At 47.4% G+C, this 26864-nt stretch overlaps 1 protein-coding gene across 1 annotated transcript in view; it reads right to left on the bottom strand.

The window, feature by feature from the left end:
- The window catches only part of THSD4 (thrombospondin type 1 domain containing 4), a 564631-nt gene that overhangs the window by 58705 nt on the left and 479062 nt on the right, over positions 1 to 26864 (bottom strand). Inside the window, 3 exon segments of the mRNA XM_084817856.1 lie at positions 5973 to 6215; positions 9152 to 9248; positions 9919 to 10094. Of these exon segments, the coding sequence (XP_084673982.1) occupies positions 5973 to 6215; positions 9152 to 9248; positions 9919 to 10094 (516 nt within the window).

Below are 26864 nucleotides of genomic sequence, written 5' to 3'. Positions count from 1 at the left end.
CCCTCTCTGCCCCACCCCAACTCAACCCCAAAGTGGGAGGAAAAACTATTTTCAAAAATAGGTTGCTATAAAACACAGAATTCAGAATGAACAAGGGCTGAGCTAAACATTATTAGCAGATAACGTTTAGCTCACATTTGAGGGGAAGTGTGTGAAAATGGTCTTGTTTTCCTGTGTTGGATGCTATCATTTGCCCCAGAACACCCTAATGATACTGTATCTGATAGGGGTGCACGAAAGTCACTTAACTGGTCTCGCAGCTTTTTGCGGTGGGGGGGAGGCGCTTCGCTGCTCCCCCCGCGAAGTTCAGGCCGGGGGGGGAGGCTTCCCGCCTCGCCCAGCCGAAATTCAGGCCGGGGAGGAGGCGCCTTGCCTCGCCCGGCCGCGAAATTAAAAGTTAAAAAAAAACGCCCCCGTGATAGGCTACGTGATGATTAACGTAGCCTATCATGGCTAGATCTGCAAAGTCAGCCGTGATAGCCTACGTAAATCGTCATGTAGCCTATCACGGGTGACTTTAAAAAAAAAAAGCGCGTACGCAAATGGCGGCCCCCATAGGGAGCCGCCATTCACGTTCCTTATTTAGTCGCTGTAGTCTACGTAAATCTTTACGTAGACTACGGCAAAAATAAAGGCAACGCAAATAGCGTTGCCCTTATTTTCGCCGTAGTCTACGTAATCTTTACGTAGACTACAGCGACCAAATAAGGAACAGGAATGGCGGCTCCCTATGGGGGCCGCCATTATCCGTACGTCCTTTTTTTTTTTTAAAGTCACCCGTGATAGGCTACGTGACGATTTACGTAGCCTATCACGGCTGACTTTGCAGATCTAGCCATGATAGGCTACGTTAATCATCACGTAGCCTATCATGGGGGCGTTTTTTTTTCTTTTATTGGAATGGCGGCGGCGGCAGCTGGTCGAAAGACCGGATGCCACTCCCACCCCAGACAAAGACCCGATGAACCGCCGGCCGGACCCGCCACCGGGAGGGACATTCGCCAAAGGTAAGTCCTGTCCCGGGGGGGGTGCGGGGGGCGGGGGAGTGTGGAGAATTTCTCCCCAAAACCTGTTCGGGGGGCCGAACACATTGGCGCTCGGCCCCCCGAAGTTTCGGGGAGAAATTCTCCACCATCCCTGGTATCTGAAGCATTTTGGGAAGGGGGGGTGGATTGTAGCTGATGGACACAGGAGTTGTTATTTACATGATGAGAGGGGAAAGCCCCACTGCCCTGCTGCTACCCCACTGGCCAAGGTAAGCCTGCTCCCACAAACCATTTCACCCCACCACCAAAAATTGCCCCAAATGCTCTCCCTCCCAATTCATCATTTGTTTGTCTTTACCCATAATTAGGGATGTACGGATTTTGTAAAAATCTGTTCCATCTGTGTTTCACAGGTTGTCAGATGCCTTTCGTTCCATCATCGACTCACTGACAGAATTTTTTCCAATTTCCCAAATTTGTGCAAATTCGCATTTGCACTTGCAGAAATTCACACTTTTAAAAATCACATATCCCACCCCCCCTCCCCGGTGCATTTTCGTGCTTTAGCCTATGCAAGAAACGTGCATTTTCACCAGTGTGGGGTTTTTTAATGTATTTTTTTACAACTAAATTTGTGTGAAATTCCAGAAAGTTAAAAAAAGCTCCCCAAGTCCGCAGAATCTGTGCAACTCTGGAAAAGCCAGTCCGCTGAGGAATCTGTGGGTTGAATTCATAGAAATCCAAACTCTTTCGATTCCATTGTGGATTTTTCCAACATCCCTAACCATAATACTTCTCACTCTGAATTTGGCGTTTTGATGATGCCACATAGCCAATCAGATTTGGAAACACGTTGATGTCTGAAGCCAAATTGGAGGAAGGGTAGGAAACATTCCTGCCCTCACTCTGGACTGTGGTGAGTAAATGGGGAGAAATAGGGATGCCATCCCTAATAGGGAGAAATAGGGATGGCAACACAAACTGAGTTGTCTGTGTTGCTTCCTCTCATTCTCAGTCTGTGTGGAACATCTCAGCTATCCTGTTGTTTTTCCAGATGGCGTCTGCACATGCGGTGTTTATAGGGATGTACGAAATCCCTACCTGGCTCCGCTTTGGTCAATCCATGGTGGGGGGAGGTGCTCCGTCCCTCCCCCCGGAATCCTCCTTGGCTGGGTCCACAGAGCCGCCAGCCAGGGCCGGCCGCAGCCGGGCTGCTGCGGCCACAAATGGCGGCTGTTGTAGCGGCTGCCATTTGCGTCCTTGCAGTAAGCCATGACAGGCTACATAAGTATTTACGTAGCCTATCACAGCAAAAGGCAGCCACGCAAATGGCGTCTGCTATGCCATTTGCATGGCTGCCTTTTGCCGTGATAGGCTACGTAAATGCTTACGTAGCCTATCATGGCTTACTGCAAAGACGCAAATGGCGGCCGCTACAATGGCCGCCATTTGCGGCCACAGCAGCCCGGCAGCGGCTGGGAGACCAGTCGGAGCCACTGCCACTGCAGCTGCCACCGCAGCTGGAGCCGCTGCCGGAGCCGCCGGAGCTGCAGAATCCACCATCAGGTATGTTCCATCCCGGGGGGATTTCGCGGAGTGGCAGGGTGGGGGAGGCCATTCTGCCACGGTTTCTGGGGGAATTCTGCCACTGACTCAATGGAGTCCATGGTGGAATTCTCTGACATCCCTAGGTGTTTTTTGTTGCACAAATGGATGCACATTAGAGTGGGGACCCAGCACATGTGACTTGAATAGTTGTGCTAGCTCTGGATAAGAATGAGCACTCAATTAGGGATAGGGATGTTAGAGAATTCCACGATGGATCTCAGTGAGGCCGATTGCCAGTGCATTCGACCCGCCGAAACCGGTCATGGAACAAAGCCCCCGCCCCCCCAACCCACGAAAGGTGCGCGGGACGAAGTGCCTGCCACCCCCACCCCATGAAAGGCATGCGAAACAGAGCACTTACCTGCTCCCATCCGCGCTGCTGTGCGAATGGCAGCCGTCCTGCAGCCGCCATTCGCTTGCTTCTCTTCAGCCATGATATGCTACATAAATACTTACGTAGCCTATCACGGCTAATGCAGGGATGTCATTTGCATCCCTGTGGAGGCCGTGATAGGCTACATAAATATTTACGTAGCCTATCACAGCAGGGGGGAAAAAAACCCAGCGTACGCAAATGGCGGTGGCTACCGCCATTTACGTATGCTCAGGTTTCCCCCCCCCCACGAAAGAAAGGGACGCAAATGATGGCGGCTATAACAGCCGCCATTTGTGTTCCTGTAGGGCTGCCCAGCAGCTGGCTGTCTGGCTGCGGGCGGCCGGAGCCGGCTGGCGGCTCCGCGGCTTGGCCGCGGAGTGGAGCCGGCTGGCCAGGATTCCAGGGGGAGGATTCCAGGGGGAAGGACAGACCACCCCCCAGCGGAACCCGGTGGAGCCAGGTAAATGGGGTTTCGTTAGGGATGTACGAAAGTCACTTACCTGAACCCTAAAGTTGATTAGCAGTGGGGGGGAGGCGCTCCGTCCCTCCCCCCAAAATTCTGGCTGGGGGGGAGGCGCCCCGTCCCTCCCCCCCGAAATTCTGGCTGGGGGGGAGGCGCCCTGTCCCTCTGGCCATGAATCCGGTCCTGCCGGGACACAAATGGCGGCGGCCATAGCCGCAGCCGTTTGCGTCCCTGCAGTCAGCCGTGATAGGCTACGTAAATGTTTACGTAGCCTATCACCGCTGAGTGAAAAAAAAAACTGAGCGTATGCAAATAGCGTTCCCCTTATTTTCGCCATAGTCTACGTAAATCTTTACATAGACTACACGTGCCAAAATAAGGAACGCAAATGGCGGCGCCCATGGGCGCCACCATTTGCATATGAGCGTTTTTGGGTTTTTTTCACACAGCCGTGATAGGCTACGTAAACATTTACGTAGCCTATCACGGTGTTTTTTTAAAATCTAGCCATGATAGGCTATGTAAATCTTTACGTTGCCTATCACGTTTGCTTGTTTTTTTAACTTGGAAATGGCGGCGGCGGCAGCCGGTCGGAAGACCGGCCGCCGCTGCCGCCGCCACCACCAAACCGCCGCTGAACTGCCGCCGGAGCCGCCGCCACCAGGGACATTCGCACAAGGTAAGTCCCATCCTGGGGGGGGGCGGGGGGGCAGACCATTTCTTCACCAATTTTGGGGGGCCGAATGCGCTGGCATTCAGCCTCCCCGAGATTCGTGGAGAAATTCTCTGAAATTCAAGATGGACTAAAATGAGCTTGGATTTCTAAGAATCTGACCTGCAGAATCCTCTGTGGAGAGACCCCCTCAGGCCATACGGAATCCATGGACTTTCGGATCGTTTTTTTACTTTCCTGAAATTTCTGCATATAATTCCATAGGAAAATATGTAAGTTTCTGCTGAGGAATCATTGAATGAAATGGGAGACAACATGCTAAATGTTACATAGTAAGGTAAATTATGTAAATACTTATGTAATTATTTGCATATTTTTCCACATGCTGAAAAAAAAAATCACATCCATCTGTGGGCAGACGATGGAACAAAAGCCACCTGACAACCTGCGAAACACAGACGGAGCGGATTTTACACTATTCATACATCCCTACGCTCAACAGCACATGATCCCACCAAGAGTACTGAACTCAGATACTCACGCTGACGTGCATTTAACCTTAATCTTTTTCTTCTCAGTCTAGCTTGCATAGGTGGTTGTGTATGCAATTGTGGAAGATGCATTATTTTTTTTCCTGATGGCATGTAAATCTGGCAGCGGGGAGGTCTATATGCAGGTCTTCTCACCAGCTGATCAATTTAACTTGAAATGCTGAAAACTGAACATGGGCATTCTGCATGCAGGACAAAGGCATGAGCTTTGCCAATGAGTTGCACTCCTTTACTGAGAAACACTCTCCCACGTCTCAGGCACAGGTCTTTCTCTGAAGCCCTAATATTTGAGGACTTTTTAACTGGAGAGGCCAGGTTTGAATTGGAGACCCTACACATACTCTACCACAGAGCTATGGCTCTTCCATTTCACAGATAGCCATTGGGAGGGATTGTCACGTGTTTCTCTCCATTGCCCCTTCAAGCGACATCCCCCTGACTCCATGAATAAGTTCCCCCTTTAACTGATGCATACACCATGTTGGGATGTCAGAGGAATCCATCCAGGGGTTGGAGTTCATTGAGCTCTCAGCAGCTCCCCCACCCCCAGACTTTGGCTTCCCTCTCTGTGAGCTGGCCCAACTTGATCAAATTGAGTTGGGCCAGGTCTCAGATTTTCTCCCCCCCCCCCCCGTAAATAGAGCTGGGAGTTGGGGGAGAGACGTGGCATGAGCTGGGAGAACTGGTGGGGGATCGGACTGCTGGAAGATGTGGTGTGTTGCTGGGAGGTGGGGGAGATGTGGCAGAGCGTTGGGAGATGTGGCAGGGGCAGCTTCAGTGGTGGGTAGGAGAATGGCAAGGGGGTGGGAAGGAGATGTGGTGGGGGAGAGACCCCTGGTTTCTGGGAGAGCTGGCAGTGTGTAGGGTGGGGGGGATACAGCTAGGGGAGAGTAGACATGGCGGGGGCAGCAATGTGGGGGTGGGCAGTTGTGGTGGAGGCTTTTCCCGAAGTCCGGGAACTTTTCACTTTTTTTCATACACAGCAATTTCTGCAAATTACGGCCATTCCTGGATTTCAGGAACCAACCCCCGTCTTTGCTTCCAAATGCAAGCTTAGTCAGGGGCACCAAGGGAATCCATTGGGCTGCAAAAGGGCCAGATTTACCTGCGATGGACATCCCCAACACCATGCTTTATATTTCTTTATAGGCTTTGCTCTCACCAGATGTTGCCTATGTTTGCTTTCCCCCCTGTTAGAGACAAGGACTCCAGAGTCACTCAGTTCTTCCCCTGCTACCAGTTTCGCCTCTGGCAGTCTGGGATTCTCCAGGGCAGAACGCATGTGCCGACTGCACGTGCATTGCGAACGGCCTACCTTTCCCACACGTGGCGGTGCATTCAGTTGTTCCAATCTGCTTCCAGTTGTGCTCTCGGTTGCGTCTTGGTGGCTGACCAGCAGGCACCTGGTTGTCTGGCTGATAAGCGGGAAATCTTCCTGGCTGAATCACTGGGAAGGTCCCCACAGGCTGCCCCACGTGAGTGCCTGTCTCCCTATGCAAAGACTCCTCCTCATAATTCACTGTCTCCATCACATCCAACTGGCCATTGAATGGCTCCCCTGGGGAAACAGAGACAGTCATGAATTAAAATAGGAGATGTTTTTCTCAATGATGAGCCAGTCTGAACGTTGTATGGCCAAATCCCCATGACGGCCTGGGATGTTTATGCAAGTTTAGAAGCACGTTCCAGCAGCAAAATGTGAAACACAAAGAAGATCTTATATACAAAGGCCATATGATTCTTTTGGAACATGACACCCCATTTGTCACCAAGCAGAAAGTTGTTCAGGAGCCTTTTCTGGCACTCGTGCTACTGCGCAGATCAGCAGTTAAAAGTTCCTTGCCTGGAAAAAGCTAAAGTCTATTTACACATAGGGACTCCATTCTTCATGCACTTAAAGGCTTGTGGGGCAATCGTATGAAGGACCGAATAACGTCATCTTACTAGAATTTGAGTTAGAAGTGGAAGTACAACAACAACAAAAATAAAGAAAATAGTAGGGATGGGAGAGCAAACGACCATCATGCTCACTGAGAATCTGTATACGCCACTTTGAAACTCGGGTCCCGTTTTCATTTGCAACCTGGTTTTCTTTTTGACCAAAAAGGGAAAGTGCACATTTCAAATGGGAAAAGTGCACATTTCTGTGCACTTTTTTTTTTTTAAAAAAAGTATGCACTTTCCCACCATGGACCAAGGCATGAACCAACCAAGGCATGACTAAGGCTGGCTGGCTGGCTGGCTGGCTGGCTGGCTGGCTGGCTGGCTTTCTTTCTTTCTTTCTTTCTTTCTTTCTTTCTTTCTTTCTTTTAAAAAGCACATTATTTTAAAAAGCACAAGTGTGCATTTTTCAGAAACTATGCATTTTTCAAACACAACTGCAAGCTCAAGAATTTGTGAGCATTTTTTAAAAATGTGTCCCTGCTTGCATTCATGTTTGAGGCTGTGAACAGGACAGTTCTGATTATTCGCAAACTGAAATGCAATCCTCTTACATGTCTAGTGCCTGTAGGGATGTCTCAGGAGCCCAAACTGTCAGACTCCCCCTGCTCAGCCCCCCAGGCCCCCGTTCACAAGCCACACAGCACTCATCGGACCTGTCCATAAGCGTTGTGTGGTCTGTGAGTGTCCGGCACTTCCCTGAGCTGACACTTTGCACAGCACCGGCAGCTCTGGCATTTCTGGGAAAGGGATGTTGCGTAGATTGTGGAAGTAAAGGGCAATTTACACAGCATTACAGGCATGAATGGGCCACTCACACTGGGAATGTTGCACTGATTGCTCTTTGTGGATGCTATTTACACAGCATTCCCTTCCCGGAAATGCCTGGGCCACCACTGTTGTGCAAAATAGCAGCGCAGAGAAGGAGAAGGCAGGCCTGCGGTGCTTGTCAGTCACTCACTGAGCCACCAAAGGGCTCACATAGCAAGAGGGGAAAGGTGGTGGCTCGGCAAGTGACAGACAGCTCCGGACGGAGGTGAATCTGCCGATCCCTATGCGCCTGCTATCATCAAGCAGCGATTTTTTTAAAAAAAACACATATTATTGTTATTATTATTATTTATTACATTTATATCCTGCCTTTTTTCCTCCTTAAGGAACCCAAGGCAGCGTACATCCTCCTCCTCCTCTCCATTTCATCCTCACAACAACAACCCTGTGAGGAGGGTTGGGCTGAGAGTCTGTGACTGGCCCAAAGTCACCCAGCGAGCTCCATGGCCGAGTGAATGGGGACTAGAACCCGGATCTCCTCACTCCCAGGCCAACACTCTCGCCATCACACCACACCAGCGATGATGATGATGACGATGATTTGCAACCCAAAGTGGTGTGAACCTTATCAGAATTATCTAGGGATAGATGGATCTGTCAATCTCAGTCTTGTTGAGATTGTCACGGGGGGGGGGGGGTTAGGTCAAAGTGAAGCTCTCATTTCCGTAAAAGCTTTAAAAAAATCCATACAGAGTTTAAAGAAAAAAATCCATACAGAAATTCATATGCATTTCTGTCATGTACGCATTAATATACGCTTTTTGTGTGCATTTTGTAATGTACGCATTTTTCCTCAAGTATTTTATATTGCTAAAGTGCTGTCTGCATGCATTTTGTGCACATCTTTCCTAACACAAGCTGCTCTGGAAAGCTCACAGTGATGTGGATTTCAGAATTACAGATTACAGAGCTGTTTGAGAAAGAGACAGCAGACAAAGCTAGGGATGGCAGAGAAGTCTGCCACGGATCTCGGGGAGGCCGAATGCCAGTGCATTCGGCCCCCTGAAATCTGTGGCGGAATGGCCTGCCGCCCCCCCCCCCCGCAGATCCCCCTGGGATGAGACTTACCTGGGGCGGATCTTCCAGGTGGAGGCAGTGGTGGCGGTGGCTGCGGCGGCTGGTCTTCCAACTGGCTGCCGCCGCCGCCATTTGCAGGTTTTTGTTTTTGTTTTTTACACCCATGTGATAGGCTACGTAAGTTTTTACGTAGCCTAAAATGTCTGGGTAAAAAAAAAAAAAAAAAAAGGCGTACGCAAATGGGGTGTATGCAAATAATTACACAAATAATTACGTAGACTAAGACGAAGAAAATAAGGGGAACGAAATAGCGCCCACTACGCTATTTGCGTTCCCCTTATTTTCGCCGTCTTAGTCTACGTAAATATTTACAAAGATTAAGATGTCAAAAATAAGGAACGCAAATGGAGGCGGCCATAGCCGCCACCATTTGCGTATGCAGTTTTGTTTTGTTTTTTCCCCAGAGCCCTCCACGGCCGGAAATCCGGCTGCAGACGGCTCTGGCCTGGCTGGGTCTGGCCGGCTGCTGAGCTGGCCAAGAAGGATTCCGGGGGGGGGAGGAACAGAGCGCCTCCCCCCTGTCCAGGATTCCAGGAGGAGGGATGGAGTGCCTCCCCCCCCCCACCATCAGCATAATCCGCGAACAGGTAAGTGATTTTCGTACATCCCTAGACAAAACTTTGAGAAAGAAACAGGCTGTCTTACCTGGCCGTCTATGAAGAGGCACCTGAGGACTAATGACGTTGGGCCCTGGAATGATGTACTCATAATGTATACCTGGGTTGGGCTGCTGATGAATCATCTAAGGTAGAAAAAAGCCACATGAGCATATGGGTTGGTGTGCGTGTGTGTGCGCGCGTGCATGCGCATTCATCTCCATAGTAAACAAAAGGGCTAGATATACCACAGAGACGCCCTACTTTGAGGCTCATAAATATGTGTCTTCAGAGCTTGTAATGTTCACTCCAAATACAGGGTGAGCATTATGAAACCTGACTTCTTCTCCAGCTCAGCTTTCAATTGGAGCTGGAGAGGAATTCCACACTTCCGCCTCCTCCCACACATGTGACCACCAAACCTCAACTCACCCTCCCTCCCACCCACCCACCCACTCACAATCCTCTAAACTCTGTTTTCCCATTCCTCCTGCCCCACTTGAAGCTCACTGGGTGAACTAAAGCCAACTACTATCTCTCAGCCTAGTCTATTTCACAGGGTTTCTGAGGATCCAATGGAATGATGACTCTAAGCTACTTGGAAGATAGAAACCTGATAAATAATCGAACTCTGTAGGACTTACTTCTGACTATATATGTGTAGAGGATTGTGCTGGAAAGTAGTGTCTTCTCCTATTATGAGGTGGTTTGCATACTCCTAATTATTATGGGGGGTTCTCTAAGTTAATGAGATAGAATAGAAAGGATTTGTGGTTAGCAAGAATTGTATTATTATGCCAAATAGTTGCAGCTTACGTAGACATCCAAGATTTCGTTTGTTGGGCCATCTGCTAAAAAGGATTCCCCAGCAGTGCTTGAGATTTCATTGGGGCGTTTGTAGGTGAACATGGTTCCTCCTCCCTCATATCTCCCAGGTCGGTCAATTGCCCAGTTCCCATTGATAATTGAACGCCCTGATCGACTCCTCAATGCTGTAAGAAGAGAGAGAGAGAGAGAGAGAGAGAGAAGGTTATTTATAAAGAGAGAGGGTGGGGTTGGGAGTAGGGATGTTACGGATGACTGACTGGATCTGGGAGTCTGTCACCCCCCCACCCACAACCCCTGGACCATGCCCGCTGAGCCCCTGCCCTCGTTTGTGCCCACTCATGCCCTCCCAGACTCACCATGACCCAGCCAGCCAGCACCCACCATTTTGCTGCTTTTTCTTTTTTTTACGGAAAAAGTGGGGTTTAACAAAAAAGGTGCATATTTAAATATGTGCCGTTTGGGGCCAGGAAAGCTTAATATGAGCAATATTAGAGGCATAATGCCACTAATGCATAATGGTGGGCACTCGCCGGACTGGCCCGGGGTTAGTGCAGGCAACTCGCAAAGCTTGAGGGGGCTGGAGCATGGGCCGGTGGAGGCAGCAGGAGCGGTGCTTCAGTGGATGCCTGGAGAACCTGAGCTGGGGTGTGTTTGCTCATCCCTAGCAGGGAGAGAAGGCCAAAGCAATGTTTGCAACACAAAAATCAAGTAAGTGTTCCAATCAAGATAAGCAAGATAAAATGAAGGAATTTAGGGACTGGAGGGATAACTAGTGCAACGGACCATGAGTGAATGGCCTAGGATCCAGAGATGAGTTTGGGAAGCTCCTCTCCAGAGGAGGAACACGCAAAGGCCGCAGAGTCCAAGACTCATGGGTAGGGGTGTATGGATTCCCCACCATCTGTTCCGGTGGGGAATCCCTGGGGGGGGGAGGCGATCTGTCCCCCCCCCCGGAATCCTCCAGAGCAGCTCCGCTCCGCTCGGATTCCAGCAGGGCGACTGGCTTGGGGGCATTTACCTTCCCTCCTGCCAGCCAGTGCCGTTTGCCTCCTCCCTGTCCCTGCCGATTGCCATGGCTTTAAAAAAAAATGGTGATCAGGAGGATGTGCCCATAGACTTATACGCAAATAGAGTCATGAATCTTGCATATAAGTCTATGTGCCCATAGGCTTATATGCAAGATTCATGGCTTTATTTTGCGTATAAGTCTATGGGCATGTCCCATAAACATATATGCAAAATAGAGCCGTGAATCTTGCATATAAGCCTACGGGCACATCCTCCTGATTGCCTGGCAAGAAGCAGCCGAGTGCCATTCTGCCTCCAGTCCTCCTGGAGTGGAGGTAAGTGGTCCCGATCCACTGCGGATTCCTGAGGCCAGATTCCAAAGCATTTGGCCTCATTTGAATCTGCAGTGGATTTCTCTGACATCCCTACTCATCGGGAACACATCCCCGGGGATGCGGTCACTGGAGAACACATTTCTGCAAATTCCACAACCCAAGAAGAGGAAGGATTGCCTCCAGAGACTCCATATCACCCATCACCAGTCCCTTGAACTGTTTCCGTTTGGATAGCCTCAGGTACCAGTCACTCCTCTCCAGAACACTCTGCATTGCTCAGCATGCTGCCTTCATAGCCACACCAATTGAGAAGTGGTAACAGGCTACCCCAGCCCAGAGTTTGGCCACTTTACTTGCAATCTGAAGTTCCCTGCAGAGGTGGAGCCTGAACCTCAACCTACTCTTGTCTTAAACAGTCTTTCTGACATAATAGGTGCATGACCAGACCTGGAGCAACCCTTGCAAATAACTGCTTGCCAGCCTTCGCAGTGCATCCATTTCCCCTGTGATCTGTCCATGGTCCTGACACCCTGCCAGTCACTTGCACATCCCATACTCTTGAGCTGTGTATTCCAATTCTGGATTTTACTTTAGAGATCCTCTTAGCTGAACGAGAAGTTGGGAAGAGTGGGAATGCAGGGCAAAACAAATCAGAGGAATATGCATGGGAATTCTGTCATCCCTGCTTTTACGCAGGGATGAATTTCTCTGTTTCCAGACTGAGTCAGTTTTACATTAATCATAAGTCTGTTCCATTCTATTTCTCCATTAATCTGTAGGGATGGTGGAGAAACCCGCCCAGGCTCCAATGATTCTTTAGAATCCGGCCCCCCAGAGTCCGTGGCGGAACAGACTGCTCCCCACCACCATCCCGCAAACTAAGGTCGGGATGGACCCTACCTGGTGCCAGTTGGTCTGGGTTTGTCGTCTTCGTTCTGCAGCCGTCCGCTGCAAGGCTGCGGATGCAAATGGCATCTGGTGTAGTGGATGCCATTTGCATCCCTGCCCTTTGCCATGATTGGCTACATAAATATTTATGTAGCCAATCACAAAAAGAGCAGGGACACCATTTGCAGCCACAGCCCGGCAGCAGATGGAAGTCCGGCTGTGGACAGCCCTGGCCAGCAGCTCCACTGATGCACCATGGAGCGGAACCGGCCGTGGAGGATTCTGGGGGGAGGGACGGATCGCATCCCCCCCCCCAGTGGACCCTGGAGTGGACTGGTAAGTGGAGTTCGCACACCCCTATCAATCTGATATATATATATAGATATAGATAGATATAGATATAGATACACACACACACACACACACACACACACACTGTATGCATGGAATTTTTAGTTAAATGTTATTTGTCAATGTATTTACTCACAAAATATGCATTCTAAAGATATTTTCTCTCAAAGTCTGCATTTCTACATCAATCTTATAATAAAATACACATTTTCCCCACATTATATTGCTCTTCTTCTTCTTCTTCTTCTTCTTCTTCTTCTTCTTCTTCTTCAAATAAATGAGATAGATTAGGGTGGGTAACATGCAGCCCCTGGGATGCATGCAGCCCCTATAACCCCCCAGTCTGGCCCCTGCCACCCCCAAAATTCAGAAGGAACCCCATTTTAAAACAAACAAACAAACAAAATGATGTCCAGAGGTGCTACAGATTGCCCAAAGAGCTAAAATTGGCTTGCCAGCAAACTTTTGGTGCTCTGTAGCAGCTCCAGGTGCCATTCTGTTTGTTTGTTTGTTTGTTTGTTTGTTTGTTTAAAAAAACTCCCAGGTGCCTTTTTGGCACCTTCAAAGGGGGGGGTGAGGGGCAAAAATGGCCGCCAGACCTCACAAAGTTGCCCACCCCTGATTTAGATAAACCAGGAAAATGGAGACATAATTAAAAGATCAGGACATACAATACACAACTTTAAACCAAAACTGAACACTGTCATTAATTAAAACAGATCTCCCTAAAATTAATTATCATACGAAATATATGCAGAATTCAAGTCACAAATCTGTATATTGACTCAAGAAATGCTGGCCTAAAACAAATGTTGTTTAAATAGATTCTGTGTCAGCCTTTTCCAGCCTGGTTCTCTCCAGATGTCTTGGACTACAACTCCCACCATCCATGATCAATGGCCTTGCTGGCTGGGGCTGATGGGAGTTGTAGTCTAAAACATCCAGAGGGCGCCAAATTGGGGAAGGCTGCCCTAAACCACTGTGTACCACTGAACAAGCATAACTGGATTATTATTAAGTTGCATTTATGAGCAAATGAACATTTCTCTCTTATTTGTTATAGAATTTATGAACGACTGCTCCACATGGAGAAGTAGCAGAGCAGTGCATAATAAAACACACACACACACAAACATTTACAGAAAAAGCAAATAGATCATACAACTCTGGTTGGAAAATTCTCATCAGTCAGGACGTGTTTGCCTGAAAAGAAAGGTCTTCAGCAAACACCAAAAACAAAGTAGATCAGGATGGGAGCTGCCACATTAAAGCCCCTGCTCCTGGTAGTTTCCAGGTAGATCTCCAAGCCATGTGGGACCACCAGGAGTATCTCTTCTCCAGGTGATATCAATATACATTTCAGCTAGGGATGTAAGAGAATTTGGTTTCAGTTCACAAATCACTTGAAAACATTTGCAACCCCAAACACAAAAGAGAACAAGAGCCCATGTTCTCCGAAAATGTTAGTGAATTCCCAAACTTGCGTTCACATTCACAAAATATGCACTTGAAAAATGCACAATTTGAAAAAAGCATTACTTTTGAAAAATGCACAACTTTTGAAAGAAAGAAAAAAGCACAGCTTCCCATTTGAACAAACTGAGAAACAGTTCTCTAGCAAGAGGGAACCAAACTGAGCTTTGATCTAAAGTTCATAGAATTTCAGCATGCTCAAGCATCCCTGGTTCTCCCATACCTAATTTGGGTACCTTTTTGAGCGAAGAACAGCACTGCAAAATTTGAGGATGTGCAAAATCTGAAGGACAACCGACCAGCACATTAATCCAGGAGGTCTGGATCAGATTGACTCATTTCAAACTGCAGACTGGCCAAAATCCTTGAGCAACTCGACTTATAACTAAGTAGTGTCTCTGCATGTGTCTCAAGGAAGCATGATGCAGTAGTAATGGGGGACTTCAATTTCCCTGATATATGTTGGGAGACAAATTCTGCAAAACATGACCCCTCTAGGAAATTCCTGACTTGTGTGGCGGATAACTTCCTCCTACAGAAAGTAGAGGAAGGAACTAGAGGACTGGCTAACCTTGACTTGATCCTAACCAACAGAGATGACTTAGTGGATAAAGTAGCAGTTACAGGAACTCTGGGGGAAAGTGACCACGTTATATTTGAGTTCTCGGTTCTAAGGGAAGCAAAAGTCAAGTGTAGTCAAACGCATACCCTGGATTTTAGGAAAGCTGATTTTAATAAACTCAGAACAATGATCAGTAAGTGACTCTTACTGGCAAGTGACTCTAACAAGAAAAGGAGTCCAAGATGGGTGGGAGCTTTTAAAAAAGGGAATTCTCAAGGCACAATTAGAAACAATTCCAACAAGAAAAAAAGGTGGAAGACAACAGAAGGAGCCAATGTGGCTTCAGAAAAAGCTTAGAGATTACCTGAAAACAAAAAAGGACACATATAGGAAGTGGAAGGAAGGCCAAGCAACAAAGGAAGAGTACAGGCAGGTAGCACAGAACGGCAGGGATGGCATCAGGAAGGCTAAAGCTGAAAAAGAGCTGAGGTTAGTGAGGGATGCGAAAAGCAACAAAAAGGCTTTCTTCAGATACGTGAATAGTAAAAGACAGAGGAAAGAAATAGTGGTTCAGCTATTAAATAAGGATGGCAAAATGATAACAAAGGACAAAGAAAAGGCAGAGGTGCTCAATGCCTACTTTGGCTCAGTCTTCTCCCAAAACAGGGTCTATGATCCCCCGGCAAAGGCGAAGTACAGGCTGAATGGGCAGGATTGCAGCTTGAGATCGATAGGCATATGGTCAAGGAACACCTAATTACTTTGAATGAGTTCAAATCTCCAGGGCCAGATGAACTACACCCTAGAGTAATAAAGGAACTGGCAGAAGAACTCTCAGAACCACTGTCTGTTCTCTTTGAGCAATCATGGAGGACGGACAGGGATGTCAGAGAATTCTGCCATGGATCTCGGTGAGACCGAATGCCAGTGCATTCGGCCCCCCGAACTCCGTGGCGGAATGGCCTGCAATCCCCCCGCCCCCCTGCGGATCCTCCCTGGGACGAGACTTACCTGTGGCAGAACTTCTGGGTGGTGGCGGCTCCGGCGGCGGCTCCGGCTGGTCTTCCGACCGGCTGTTGCTGCCGCCATTTCCAGGATTGTAAAAAAAAAAAAAAAAGACGTGATAGGCTACGTAAAGATTTACGTAGCCTACCATGGCTAGGTTTAAAAAAAAAAATGACATGATAGGCTATGTAAATCTTTACGTAGATTTACATCATGCCTGGGTGGGGTTTTTTTTAAACCATGTACGCAAATGGCGGCGGCTACGGCCGCCGCCATTTGAGTTCCTTATTTTTTCCATCTTAATCTACGTAAATATTTACGTAGACTATGATGGTGAAAATAAAGGGGAACGCATTTAGCGTAGCGGGCGCTATTTGCGTCCCTTTTTGATTCACCATTTTAGAACCTTTTATTTTTGCCATCATAGTCTACATGAATATTGACGTAGATTAAGACGGCAAAAATAAGGAACGCAAATGTAGCCACCGCCATTTGCGTACGTGGTTTTGTTTTTTTGTTTTTTTACCCAGAGCCCTCCGCGGCTGGAAATCCAGCTGCGGACGGCTCTGGCCTGGCTGGGCCTGGCCGGCTGCTCCGCGGAGCTGCCGCGGAGCACAGCTGGCCACAGAGGATTCCAGGGGGGAGGAACGGAGCGCCTCCCCCCGGCAAGGATTCTGGGGAGAAGGACGGAATGCCTCCCCCCCTACCATCAACATAATCCGCGAAAGGTAAGTGACTTTTGTACATCCCTAAGGATGGGTGAAGTGACTGGAGGAGGGCTAGTGTTGTCCCTGTCTTCAAAAAGGGCAAAAAGGAGGAACCTGGGAACTACAAACCAGTCAGTCTGACATCAATCCCTGGGAAAATTCTGGAACAGATTATAAAGCAATCCATCTGGAAGCACCTTGAAAACAATGCAGTGATGACTCGAAGCCAACATGGATTTGTCAAGAACAAGTCTGCCAGATGAATCTGATCTCATTTTTGGATCAAGTAACCTCCCTTGTGGACCATGGGAATGCTGTAGACATAATATACCTCGACTTCAGCAGAGCTTTTGACAAAGTGCCCCATGATATCCTGATGAGCAAACTAGCTCAAAGTGGGCTAGATGAAACAACGATCCGGTGGATCCACACAATTGGCTACAGAATCAGACTCAAAGAGTGCTTATCAATGGGCCCTTCTCAAACTGGGGAGAGGTAACAAGCGGGATACCACAGGGCTCAGTCCTGGGCCCAGTGCTCTTCAATATTGTTATGAATGACTTGGAGGAGGAGGTGCACGGAATGCTGATTAAATTTTCAGGTGACACAAAATTGGGTGGGATACCTAATACTTTGGAAGACAGAAACAAAATTCAAAGTGATCTGGATAGACTGGAGTGCTGGGCAGAAAACAACAGGATGAATTGTAATAGGGATAAATGCCAAGTTCTGCACCTAGGAAAAAGAAACCAAATGCACAGTTACAAGATGGGGGAAAACCCGTGGCAGAATGGCCTCACACACCCTGCCCCCCTGCAGATTCCTCCCCGGGACGAAGGTTACCTGGGGTGGATGTTCCGGGGGCAGTGGCTCCAGCAGCAGCTCCAGCGGAGGTGGCAACTGGTCTTTCGACCGGCTGCCACAGCCGCCATTTCCATCTGCTGTTTAACGTGATAGGCTATGTAAGTATTTACGTAGCCTACCACAGCAAGCAAAGAAACCCACAAACCTGCATACGCAAATGGCGGCGGCTATGGCGGCCGCCATTTGCGTTCCCTTTTTTTCACTGTTTTAGCCGCAGCAGTCCATCCGTGGCTGGAACTCCGGCTGTGGAAGGCCCTGACTGGCTGCTCCATGGAGCCGCTGCAGAGTGGAGCAGGCCGGGCAGGATTCTGGAGGGGAGAACCGGATTGCCTCCCCCCCTGTCGTTGATTCCAGGGGAAGGGACGGAGCGCCTCCCCCCCATTGCGAATCACTTCCGCGAAAAGGTAAGTGACTTCCGTACATCCCTAGCTCTGACCTGGATTCCTGCATTGAGTAGGGGATTGGACTCGATGGCCTTGTAGGCCCCTTCCAACCCTACTATTCTATGATTCTATGATTCTATGCAAGTGAGGGTTTGGGTTCAAGCCCTCAATCATGCTTCTGTACCACTGACATGAGGAGAGTAGTGTATTGCTAACATAGGAAGAGTCCATCAGCTGCATACCTTGGTTTTCCAACTTAGGGATGGACGAAAGTCCCTTACCTGTTCTCGAAGCTTGCTTCACGGTTGGGGGGAGGCACTTCAGTTCTCCCCCCGAAATTCAGACAAGGGGGGGAGGCGCCCCGCCCCGCCTCGCCCGGCCGAAATGCAGGCCGGGGAGAAGCGCCCTGTCTCCCCGGCTGCGAAACAAAGTGTAAAAACAAAACAAAAAAAACCCGTGATAGGCTACGTAACGATTAACGTAGCCTATCATGGCTAGATTTCCAAAGTCAGCCGTGATAGGCTACGTAAATCGTTACGTAGCCTATCACGGGTGACTTTGAAAAAAAAAAAGCGTGTACGCAAATGGCGGCGCCCTATGGGCACTGTCATTTGCGTTCCTTATTTGGTCCCGGTAGTCTATGTAAAGTTTTACATAGACTACGGCGTAGTCTACTCAATGCAGGAATCTAGGTCAGAGCTAGGGATGTACGGAAGTCACTTACCTTTTCGCAGATGTGATTCGCATTGGGGGGGGAGGCGCTCCGTCCCTTCCCCTGGAATCATCGACAGGGGGGGAGGCAATCCGGTCCTCCCCCCTGGAATCCTGCCCGGCCTGCTCCACTCTGCAGCGGCTCCATGGAGCAGCTGGTCAGGGCCTTCCACAGCCGGAGTTCCAGCCACGGATGGACTGCTGCGGCTAAAACAGTGAAAAAAAGGGAACGCAAATGGCGGCTGCCGTAGCCAACACCATTTGCGTACGCGGGTTTGTGGGTTTCTTTTCTTGCTGTGGTAGGCTACGTAAATACTTACATAGCCTATCACGTTAAACAGCAGATGGAAATGGCGGCTGTGGCAGCTGGTCGAAAGACCAGTTGCCACCTCCGCTGGAGCCGCCGCCGGAGCCACTGCCCCCGGAACATCCGCCCCAGGTAACCTTCGTCCCGGGGAGGAATCTGCAGGGGGGCGGGGGGGTGAGGCCATTCTGCCACGGGTTTTGGGGGGCCAAATGCCAGTGCATTCAGCCTCACTGAAATCCATGGCGGAATTCTCCACCATCCCTAGTCTGAGCATCCCTGACAGATGGCTATCCAGCCTCGTCTTGAATGCCTCCAGTGTGGGAGAGCCCACCACCTCCCTAGGGAATTGGTTCCATTGTCGTATTGCAATAACAGTCAGGACGTTTTTAAATCATTACGTAGCCTATCACGGAGTTTTGGGGTGTTTTACACTTTGTAATGGTGGCGGTGGCAGCCGGTCAGAAGACGGGCTGCCGCCCCTGACGAAAGGCCGACGAATCATCACCGGGACCCGCCGCCGGGAGGGACATTCGCCAAAGGTAAGTCCCATCCCGGGGTGGGGCAGGCGGGCGGAGAATTTCACCACCAATTTCGGGGGGCCGAATGCGTTGGCGAATTTCAGGGAGGAATTCTCCGCCATCCCTAAGCCTATCACAGGTGACTTTGGGAAAAAAAAAAAGCACGTACGCAAATGGCGGCTCCCATGGGGACCGCCATTTGCGTTCCTTATTTTGACACATCTAGTCTACGTAAAGATTTATGTAGACTACGGCGAAAATAAGGGCAATGCAAATAGCGTTCCCTTATTTTCGCCGTAGTCTACGTAAATCTTTAAGGAACGCAAATGGCGGTGCCCATGGGCCGCCACCATTTGCGTACGCACTTTTTTTTTTTTCAGAGTCACCCGTGATAGGCTATGTGACAATTTACGTAGCCAATCACGGCTGACTGGAAATCTAGCCATGAAAGGCTATGTAAATCATTACGTAGCCTATCACGGGTGTGTTTTTTTTTTTTTCACTTTACTTTTTTTTTTGCAATGGCGGCGGCGGCAGCCAGTCAGGAGACTGGCCGCCGCCCCCGATGAAACGCCGCCGAACCGCCGCCAGGACCCACCGCCGAGAGAGACATTCGGCCACGGTAAGTCCCATCCCGGGGGGGGGGCGGCGGAGAATTTCTCCACCAATTTTGGGGGGCCGAATGCGTTGGCATTTGGCCTCCTGAAGATTTGTGGAGAAAATCTCCGCCATCCCTAACTTTAATGTCCACATACTGTAAAAAGAAAAGGGTGAGGGATGCTAATTTGCCTGAGACAATGACTTACAGTCAGTGAGTTGCTGTTTATACTCAGTGTGATTTAATTTGAACACCTGCAGTACAGATTTTCTTGGCAAGTTTTTTCTTGATCTGGACTTAAAATACTAATTTTTCATATGGAATATGTCTATTAAAGGTTTGATTTTTATTTTATTTTAATAGTTCCTAATGTACTTCTTTGGTTATTTTTTTCCAAAAAAAACCAACAACTAAGGCATAGAAATTAAATTAAAAATGCTGGCAGGGATTCAATGGTTAATAATGAAATTGTACAAAGATTGGATCTGTACTTGAAAACTAGCATATTTGTTGAAGTCTTATTTGATATTCAACATGGGTCACCAGCCTGAATTAGGTTTGCCAGCGCTATCTTGTTATTAAACCACCACCGGGAAATAAGCCCATTCAAATGTTTGTACAAGATATTCCCATGATGTTCCTCCAAGCCAAGCTCAGAAAAGAATTTTGGGGTCTCCTAAAAGTTAGCCTCAAATTAGAGGTGAGCTTGTACAGCCCCAAAATTTATTCTCTGGCTCCAATTAAAATCCCCTCTCTCCAATTGGGCCTCAGGTGGGATGTGATGCCCCTAAGGTAGTTTCCTGCTCAAAGAGATCTCCATGAACCCCTTCTCTGATACAAAGTCACTTTCTGAGGGACTGGGATATAACAGTAGTATATCTATGACCACCAGATGGTGGGGGTCAGTCAAGGCAATGGTTATCTTCCTTTCCACTGTGCCTTGCTTCGGAGGTTCTAGAGACATTTGGTTGGATGCTATCAGAGACAAAATGCTTGTCTAATTGGGCCCTTGGTCCAACAAAGAGTTAACATTCTTTCAACCTGTTCCTTATTTCACATATTCAAGATAAGAACAATCCCACTACATCAGAAATTAGGCCCATCTAGTTCAGTATCCTATATCCCACAGTGGCCAACCAGTTGCCTCTGCGAAGCCCACTTGCATGTCGAAAAGACAACCGTCTTCCCCTACAGTATGCCCTCAGCATATAATATTAAGTGACATCATGTCTGGGTTCAGATGTAACACTAAACCATAGTTTAGCATTATCAAAATGAGCCCTGGGCTCATGTGGTCCCCTTCTCCTCCTCTAGTACAGCTGCAAGGAGAAGATCAGAAGGGTTCACTTCTATGTTCAACTACCTCCTGTTTGTTACATGTGAACCTGGAACTGTGCTTAATGTCAACTTTAGTTTATTCAAACAAGCCAGGATAACTAACCATGGTTGGAAGTTGGATTGGAACATAATGGCAAACTACAATTCCACTGAAATAAGAAACTTGCAACCTTCACAGTGATATAGAATGAGTCTTCCTTCAAACAAAATATCACCAGTTCTTCAGAAGATAATAAAAACATAAGAACATAAGAAGAGCCATACTGGATAAGACCATGGGTCCATCTAATCCAGCATTCTGTTCACACAGTTGCCAACCAGCTATCAACTGGGAACCCACAAGCAGGACACAAGTACAACAGCACTATCCTGTCCATGTTCCCCAGCAACTGGTGTACATAGGTATACTGCCTCTGATACTGGAGGTAGCGCATGGCCTTCTTGATACTGTTTTACTCCAACTCCCATCAGCCCCAGTCAGCATGGCTCAATGGGCGTGGATGATAGGAGCTGGAATCAAACAAGATCTGGAGAGCCCCAGGTTACAGAGCTGACATGGTGGCCATGTTGCAATCTTTCCAGCACCAGACTAAAACATTTTCTTTTTCATCCAGCCATTTTAATGTGTATATTTTTTTTCAAGAATTAAGAGTTTTAGCTGTTTGTTGTTGTTCTCTGTGTTGTGATTAAATGGATTGCTCACTGTGCTGGAATTCTGAACAGAATGAACGTTGATATAAAAATGTTTTCTATGCAATAAGGAAATAAACATGTGGCAAAGGCAAGACAGTTGAAATAAATCTTTTAGGACCTTGTAAATTAAGGCTTTGTTTCATAACATGCTAAACTATCTTCACATCTTCTTTCCTGCATCTGCCTTCAAAAGAGTGACTGAGCTGGACAATATCTTAATCACCTTTAATTTCCAATACTCAGAATGCCAAATTCATTTCTTCAGAGATGCAATTCCATATGTTGAAAGCACTTCCAGAATCTAACATGTGTGGAGTTGGACTGTGGAGCAAAGAACTTAAAAAAAAAGTCTTCATAACTCTGAGGCCAGCATTTCTTTTTTCATTTTTGGACACTTGGACAGTATAAAAACTTTGTACCTTTTTCAGGTGCCAAATTGCAACCAATCATGTGTCTGGAACATTTTATACTGAAGCTAATAAACCCTGCTGGGTGAAGGAATTCCCAATTCATACTTTTAAAATTAAAATCTTGATAGGTTTTATACTGTGGAGAAGTGATGAAGTTAAATTACTTATTAGCTGTCCCTGTAAAACCTGGCTGGATTTTCAAACTATAAACCAGATCTGGAATTAGAAACCAAGACAGGTTGAATGCTCAAAAGCAGGTTACATCTCTAAAGTGGGATGGGGAAAACATCCCCCCTCCACCACCACATTCTGTTCCTTTTATTTTATTTATTTCATTTCTATACCTCCCAATAGCCAAAGCTCTCTGGGCAGTTCACAAAAATTAAAACCATAAAATACAGCATAAAACAATATGAAATATAAAAACTTAAAGCTACAATATAAAAGTACAACCAGAATAAAACTAGCAGCAATGCAGAGATTTAAAATACAGATTTAAAACAGCAGAGCTAAAAGACTATAACACTAAAAAGTTGGGAAAAATGTTAAAAAGGACTTCCCCTGGCACCAAAAGGAGTACAACATAGGTGCCAGGCGAACCTCTCTAGGGAGCTCATTCCACAGCTGGGGTGTTAAAGCAGAAAAAGCCCACCCCACTTCCTTGACTGTTCCTCGGGTTTGTTCTGTCCTTCATTATGTTCCTCCTGTATTCCTATTTAGCTTGGATCATTTCTAAAATTAATTCCATAAATGAAGCATGCACGGTTTTGCTGGACTTCCATTTCCTACAGTTCATCTGTCTTGCATGTTCCTAATTTGCATTTGAACACTGATAAATGATTGGAAAGCACCATCTCAATGCGGTCCTAGATACAATTGCATCAAGATTTTTTTTTTGTTTTCTAATGGTTTCTTATGGACAGGCAGTGTTTTCCTTGATACAGTGAGAGGTGCAATCCAGTCAAGACTGCTTTTTCTTCTTCTTTTGGCTGTGTTTCATCTAGGCTCAAAGCACTACAGCCAAGAAGAGAAGTGGAAAAGACACAAAGGAACTCAAGGAACCAAAAGCTAAGGTAAACCTTGCTTGCATACTGCTCTGCACAAAACTTGGAAATAAAACACAGGCCAATTGGAGGAAATTCCTAATGCTTTCTTTCCACTCTGTCAGTGAGACCAGGTCGTTCCAAGATTCAAGGAGAAATTCAGTAGCATTCCTATCATGCATTCTTTGAAGTTGGCTTTCCAAGTCTCTTTTGTATGTAAGCATAAATGTGTACACTAACATGCAAAATAACAGTTTAGATCATCCTGCCTTTGAGAAAATTGTATACTGCAGATAAAAACGGATGTAGGAGAATTTAGTTTCTGTTCACAAATCATGCAAACATGTCCCATTTACAATCTCCAAATGTTCCCAAATTCCCAAATTTGTCACTGCATTTGAAAAATGCATTTTAAAAACAAACCAGCCCACACAATTTGAAATGCGCACTTTTCCCATTTGAATGGGGCAAAAAAATGGATCGAAATGAAAATGGGAGTGAGAGGAAACAACCTTCAAAGTGATTTTGAGTAGAGATGTTGGAGAAATCCGCAGTGGAATCAAATGAGTTTGGATTTCTATGCATCTGACCCACAGATTCCCCAGCAAATTGGCTTTTGCTGAGTCACACAAATTCAGTGGACTTGTGTACTGGGTTTCTTCGTTTGTTTGTTTTAACTTCCTAGAATTTTATGCAAATTTACTAGTAGGAAAATATGTAAACAAAAAACAAAAAAAAACACCAGCTGAAAATGTGCATTTCCCCCATAGGCTAAAGCATGAAAATGCACATTTGGCGGGAATGTACACATTTTGGGAGGGGGGATTTGTGCATTTCTACAAGTGTGCATTTGCGCACATGTGAATTAGTGCACATGTGAATTTGTGCAAATGTGAATTTGCATGAATTCAGGAAATTGGGGGGGGGAATCCCAGTTCCAACAAGTACCTAGCCTGTGTCCAGCTTGCCTGGCCGTGGGGGGGGGGCTGTTGCAGGCAGTGGGGGAGAAGAGAGACATCAGCAACTGCCATTGGTGGTTTCTGGTGGTGCCCCGGGGGTGGGACGGGCCCGAGAGGCACTTTCAGCTCTCCGGGCCCCTCCTAAATGCCTCTTGGAAGCATGGCTTCCTCCCACCCTCTCTGTTTGCAGTGTGGGTTCTGCTGGTCACCCTTTTGGGGGCTGAGCAGGAATTTTTGACTTGCAATCTGATGGGCTGGGGCTGTGTGTCTTTTTGCCTACTTCAGACTGGAAGTGGGGTGGGTGTGTCCTTTAGGTGAATTTGGCTTTATCTGACAGTTAGGTCCCTTTGGTCACATTTATTTATTTATTTATTACATTTCTATACCGCCCAATAACCAAAGCTCTCTGGGCGGTTCACAACAATTAAAACCAGGAAATACAACATACGATACATTATAAAAGCATAAATGTTTAAAACTACAGTGTAAAATAAAAGTAAAAACCAGAATATGGTTTTATCCAGGTAAGCTGCTAGGGACAGGCAATGCTGATGAGAACAGGGATGGTGAGCATTCAGAGTGACAGGTGATGCCTGAGGCCTCACGCTCTGGGTTTCGCAGCCCACTGGGGGATAAGGGTTACCTGTGAGGCCAACTTACCTCACCCACCCAGTGTTTTGCAGCCCAGGAGGGGGTGACAGGGGAAGGCCTACCTCCCCCCAAAAGGGCAGCCCTGGAGGGTGGCCAGCTGGGGTGCCACTCTTCAGGCTTTGAGTGTTTTCTCCCATTACAGCACCTAGCTAGTGGCTGGCACAGATTAGTTGCCCATCCAGGTCTTTCCCCTTTGCAGACCAATCAATAAATGCGGCTCAATTTGATACCATTCACTTGTGCCTGTCTCTTTATTTCCCCCTTTCTGCCCACAATGAGCAGACAATGGAACAAAAGGCACCTGAAAATCCACAAAACACAGATGGAACAGATTTTACAAAATCCACACATCCCTAGTTTTCAAGTAATTTAATGAGCTTGAAAACCTCTCGTATTGCTATCCCTCCAGATAAACGTCTCAAGCATGTAATGTCACCAAAGCAGAAATATCCACTGAAACAATAGCAAAAGTTCTGCACAGAACCCGTGTCTATGTAGCAGAGACCTTCTTCAACATGTGTCAGCTCTGTCTGCTGGATCCAAACAAGTTCCTGAAGCACATACAACATCACTCCTATGAGCAAGGTTGAGATATGTACTCCCCACCCTCCAAACCCTTTTGGAACTGACAGTCTGAGTACTGCATTTATCTACTTTCCATTTTCCCTATGAAACTACTGTTCCACATCCTATTCAAAATAGGCAGCAATATCTTCTGCAGAGAGCCCCAACATTATTTCGTTTGTATCAAGAGTGCTCCAGTAACAGAAATCAACAGCAATTTTCTCTTGGGGCTGCTGGAATTGGAAGGGAATATATATGAAAACAGAGAAAAGCAGCCTCCAAGGTCATATTCAGTGGTTCTTATTGCCTTGTAGCCAGGGTCTTTCAGTTCTCATATATGATTAGATAAATTTGTTGAGGACACATCTGTTGGTGCTATTGGTTAAGCTGAGCAAAATACAATCTCTATATCCAGACACAGACTCCCTCTGAGCACCAGATCCTGGTGTTATAACATAGGGGACAGATGTGTCTATTACAGGGGTGCAGAATTTCAGCCCTGTGGGCCAAATCTACCTCCTGGGGTCCCCATCTGGCTCTCTTGGGTTCTCCCAGAAGGTCATCCCTTCCCCTGGCCCTGCTTCCTTTTCTCCAAGCATTTGGTGATCTCCTGGCTTTTTGTGCAGTTATTCCCCTTTCCAAAAGGTTGAAATGCCTCTCCTAAGCAGGGAGTTATCAGAAATTAATTTCAGTTCATCATGAAAGTCCACATACCCCCATTAAGGGGGTAGTCCACATACCCCAAAAAGTCCACATACCCCCCCACCCCCAAAGCCTCCATTGATTCCAGTGCAGATTGGAGTTTGTTTGTCTTTTTCCTCCTGGAGCACCATAACCCCAGTCTAAATCAGGGCCACACAGGCATACACTGAGGTTATTAATCCAATCCTGTGTATCTCTCCTACGTATGATTTGAAGAACATATCGTTTGGCCCTCAGTGAATCTACCTTCTCACCACCATTGTCACCAGCTGCTGTTGTGCCTCACCCTCTATCTCACCATCGCTACCACTTGCTTGCATGATGGGTAGAGAGACAGTGAGCAAGCAGGCTGTGGAGATGTTGCGGAGATGGCCCTGCATGGCCGCCATTTTGTGTAACATTAGAAATATGGAAATTATGGAGCCACCATCTTGTGTAACAATGGCAGCTCAGATCAAGGAGCAGGCAGCTGCGGGGCACTCCCAGACTGCCCAGCACTCAGTGAGCACATCCGCAAGTTCCCTGTGTCTCAGCAAGCGGCATCTTGGGGGCTGAATGGGGGGGGAGTCCATCTTGCTCTGAGGCACTCACAACATCTCTACTGACCATGCCTATCCTAGGGATGTGGGAGAATTCCACCGCAGACTCAGATGAGGAGGCCAGATTACAAAGAATCTGACCTCTGGAGTCCATGGTGGAGTGGCTGCACTTACCTCCCAGTCCGGAGAAATTCTGTGGGGTGGCTCTCTGGCTCCCTAGTAAGACACGATATGCTAATGGTGGCTGCCATTAGCTTATCTCAGGAAAGTGACAGCTGTAAATGGCGTATTGTATGCCATTTGCAGCCATAAAGCACTTTCTTTG

The sequence above is a fragment of the Heloderma suspectum genome, chromosome 11, assembly GCF_057233095.1.
Source record: "Heloderma suspectum isolate Gila_16-S chromosome 11, 16-S_ref, whole genome shotgun sequence".
NCBI lineage: Eukaryota > Metazoa > Chordata > Lepidosauria > Squamata > Helodermatidae > Heloderma > Heloderma suspectum.
Note: the sequence above shows the minus strand (reverse complement) of the source record. Positions and strands in the feature narration are given on the sequence as shown.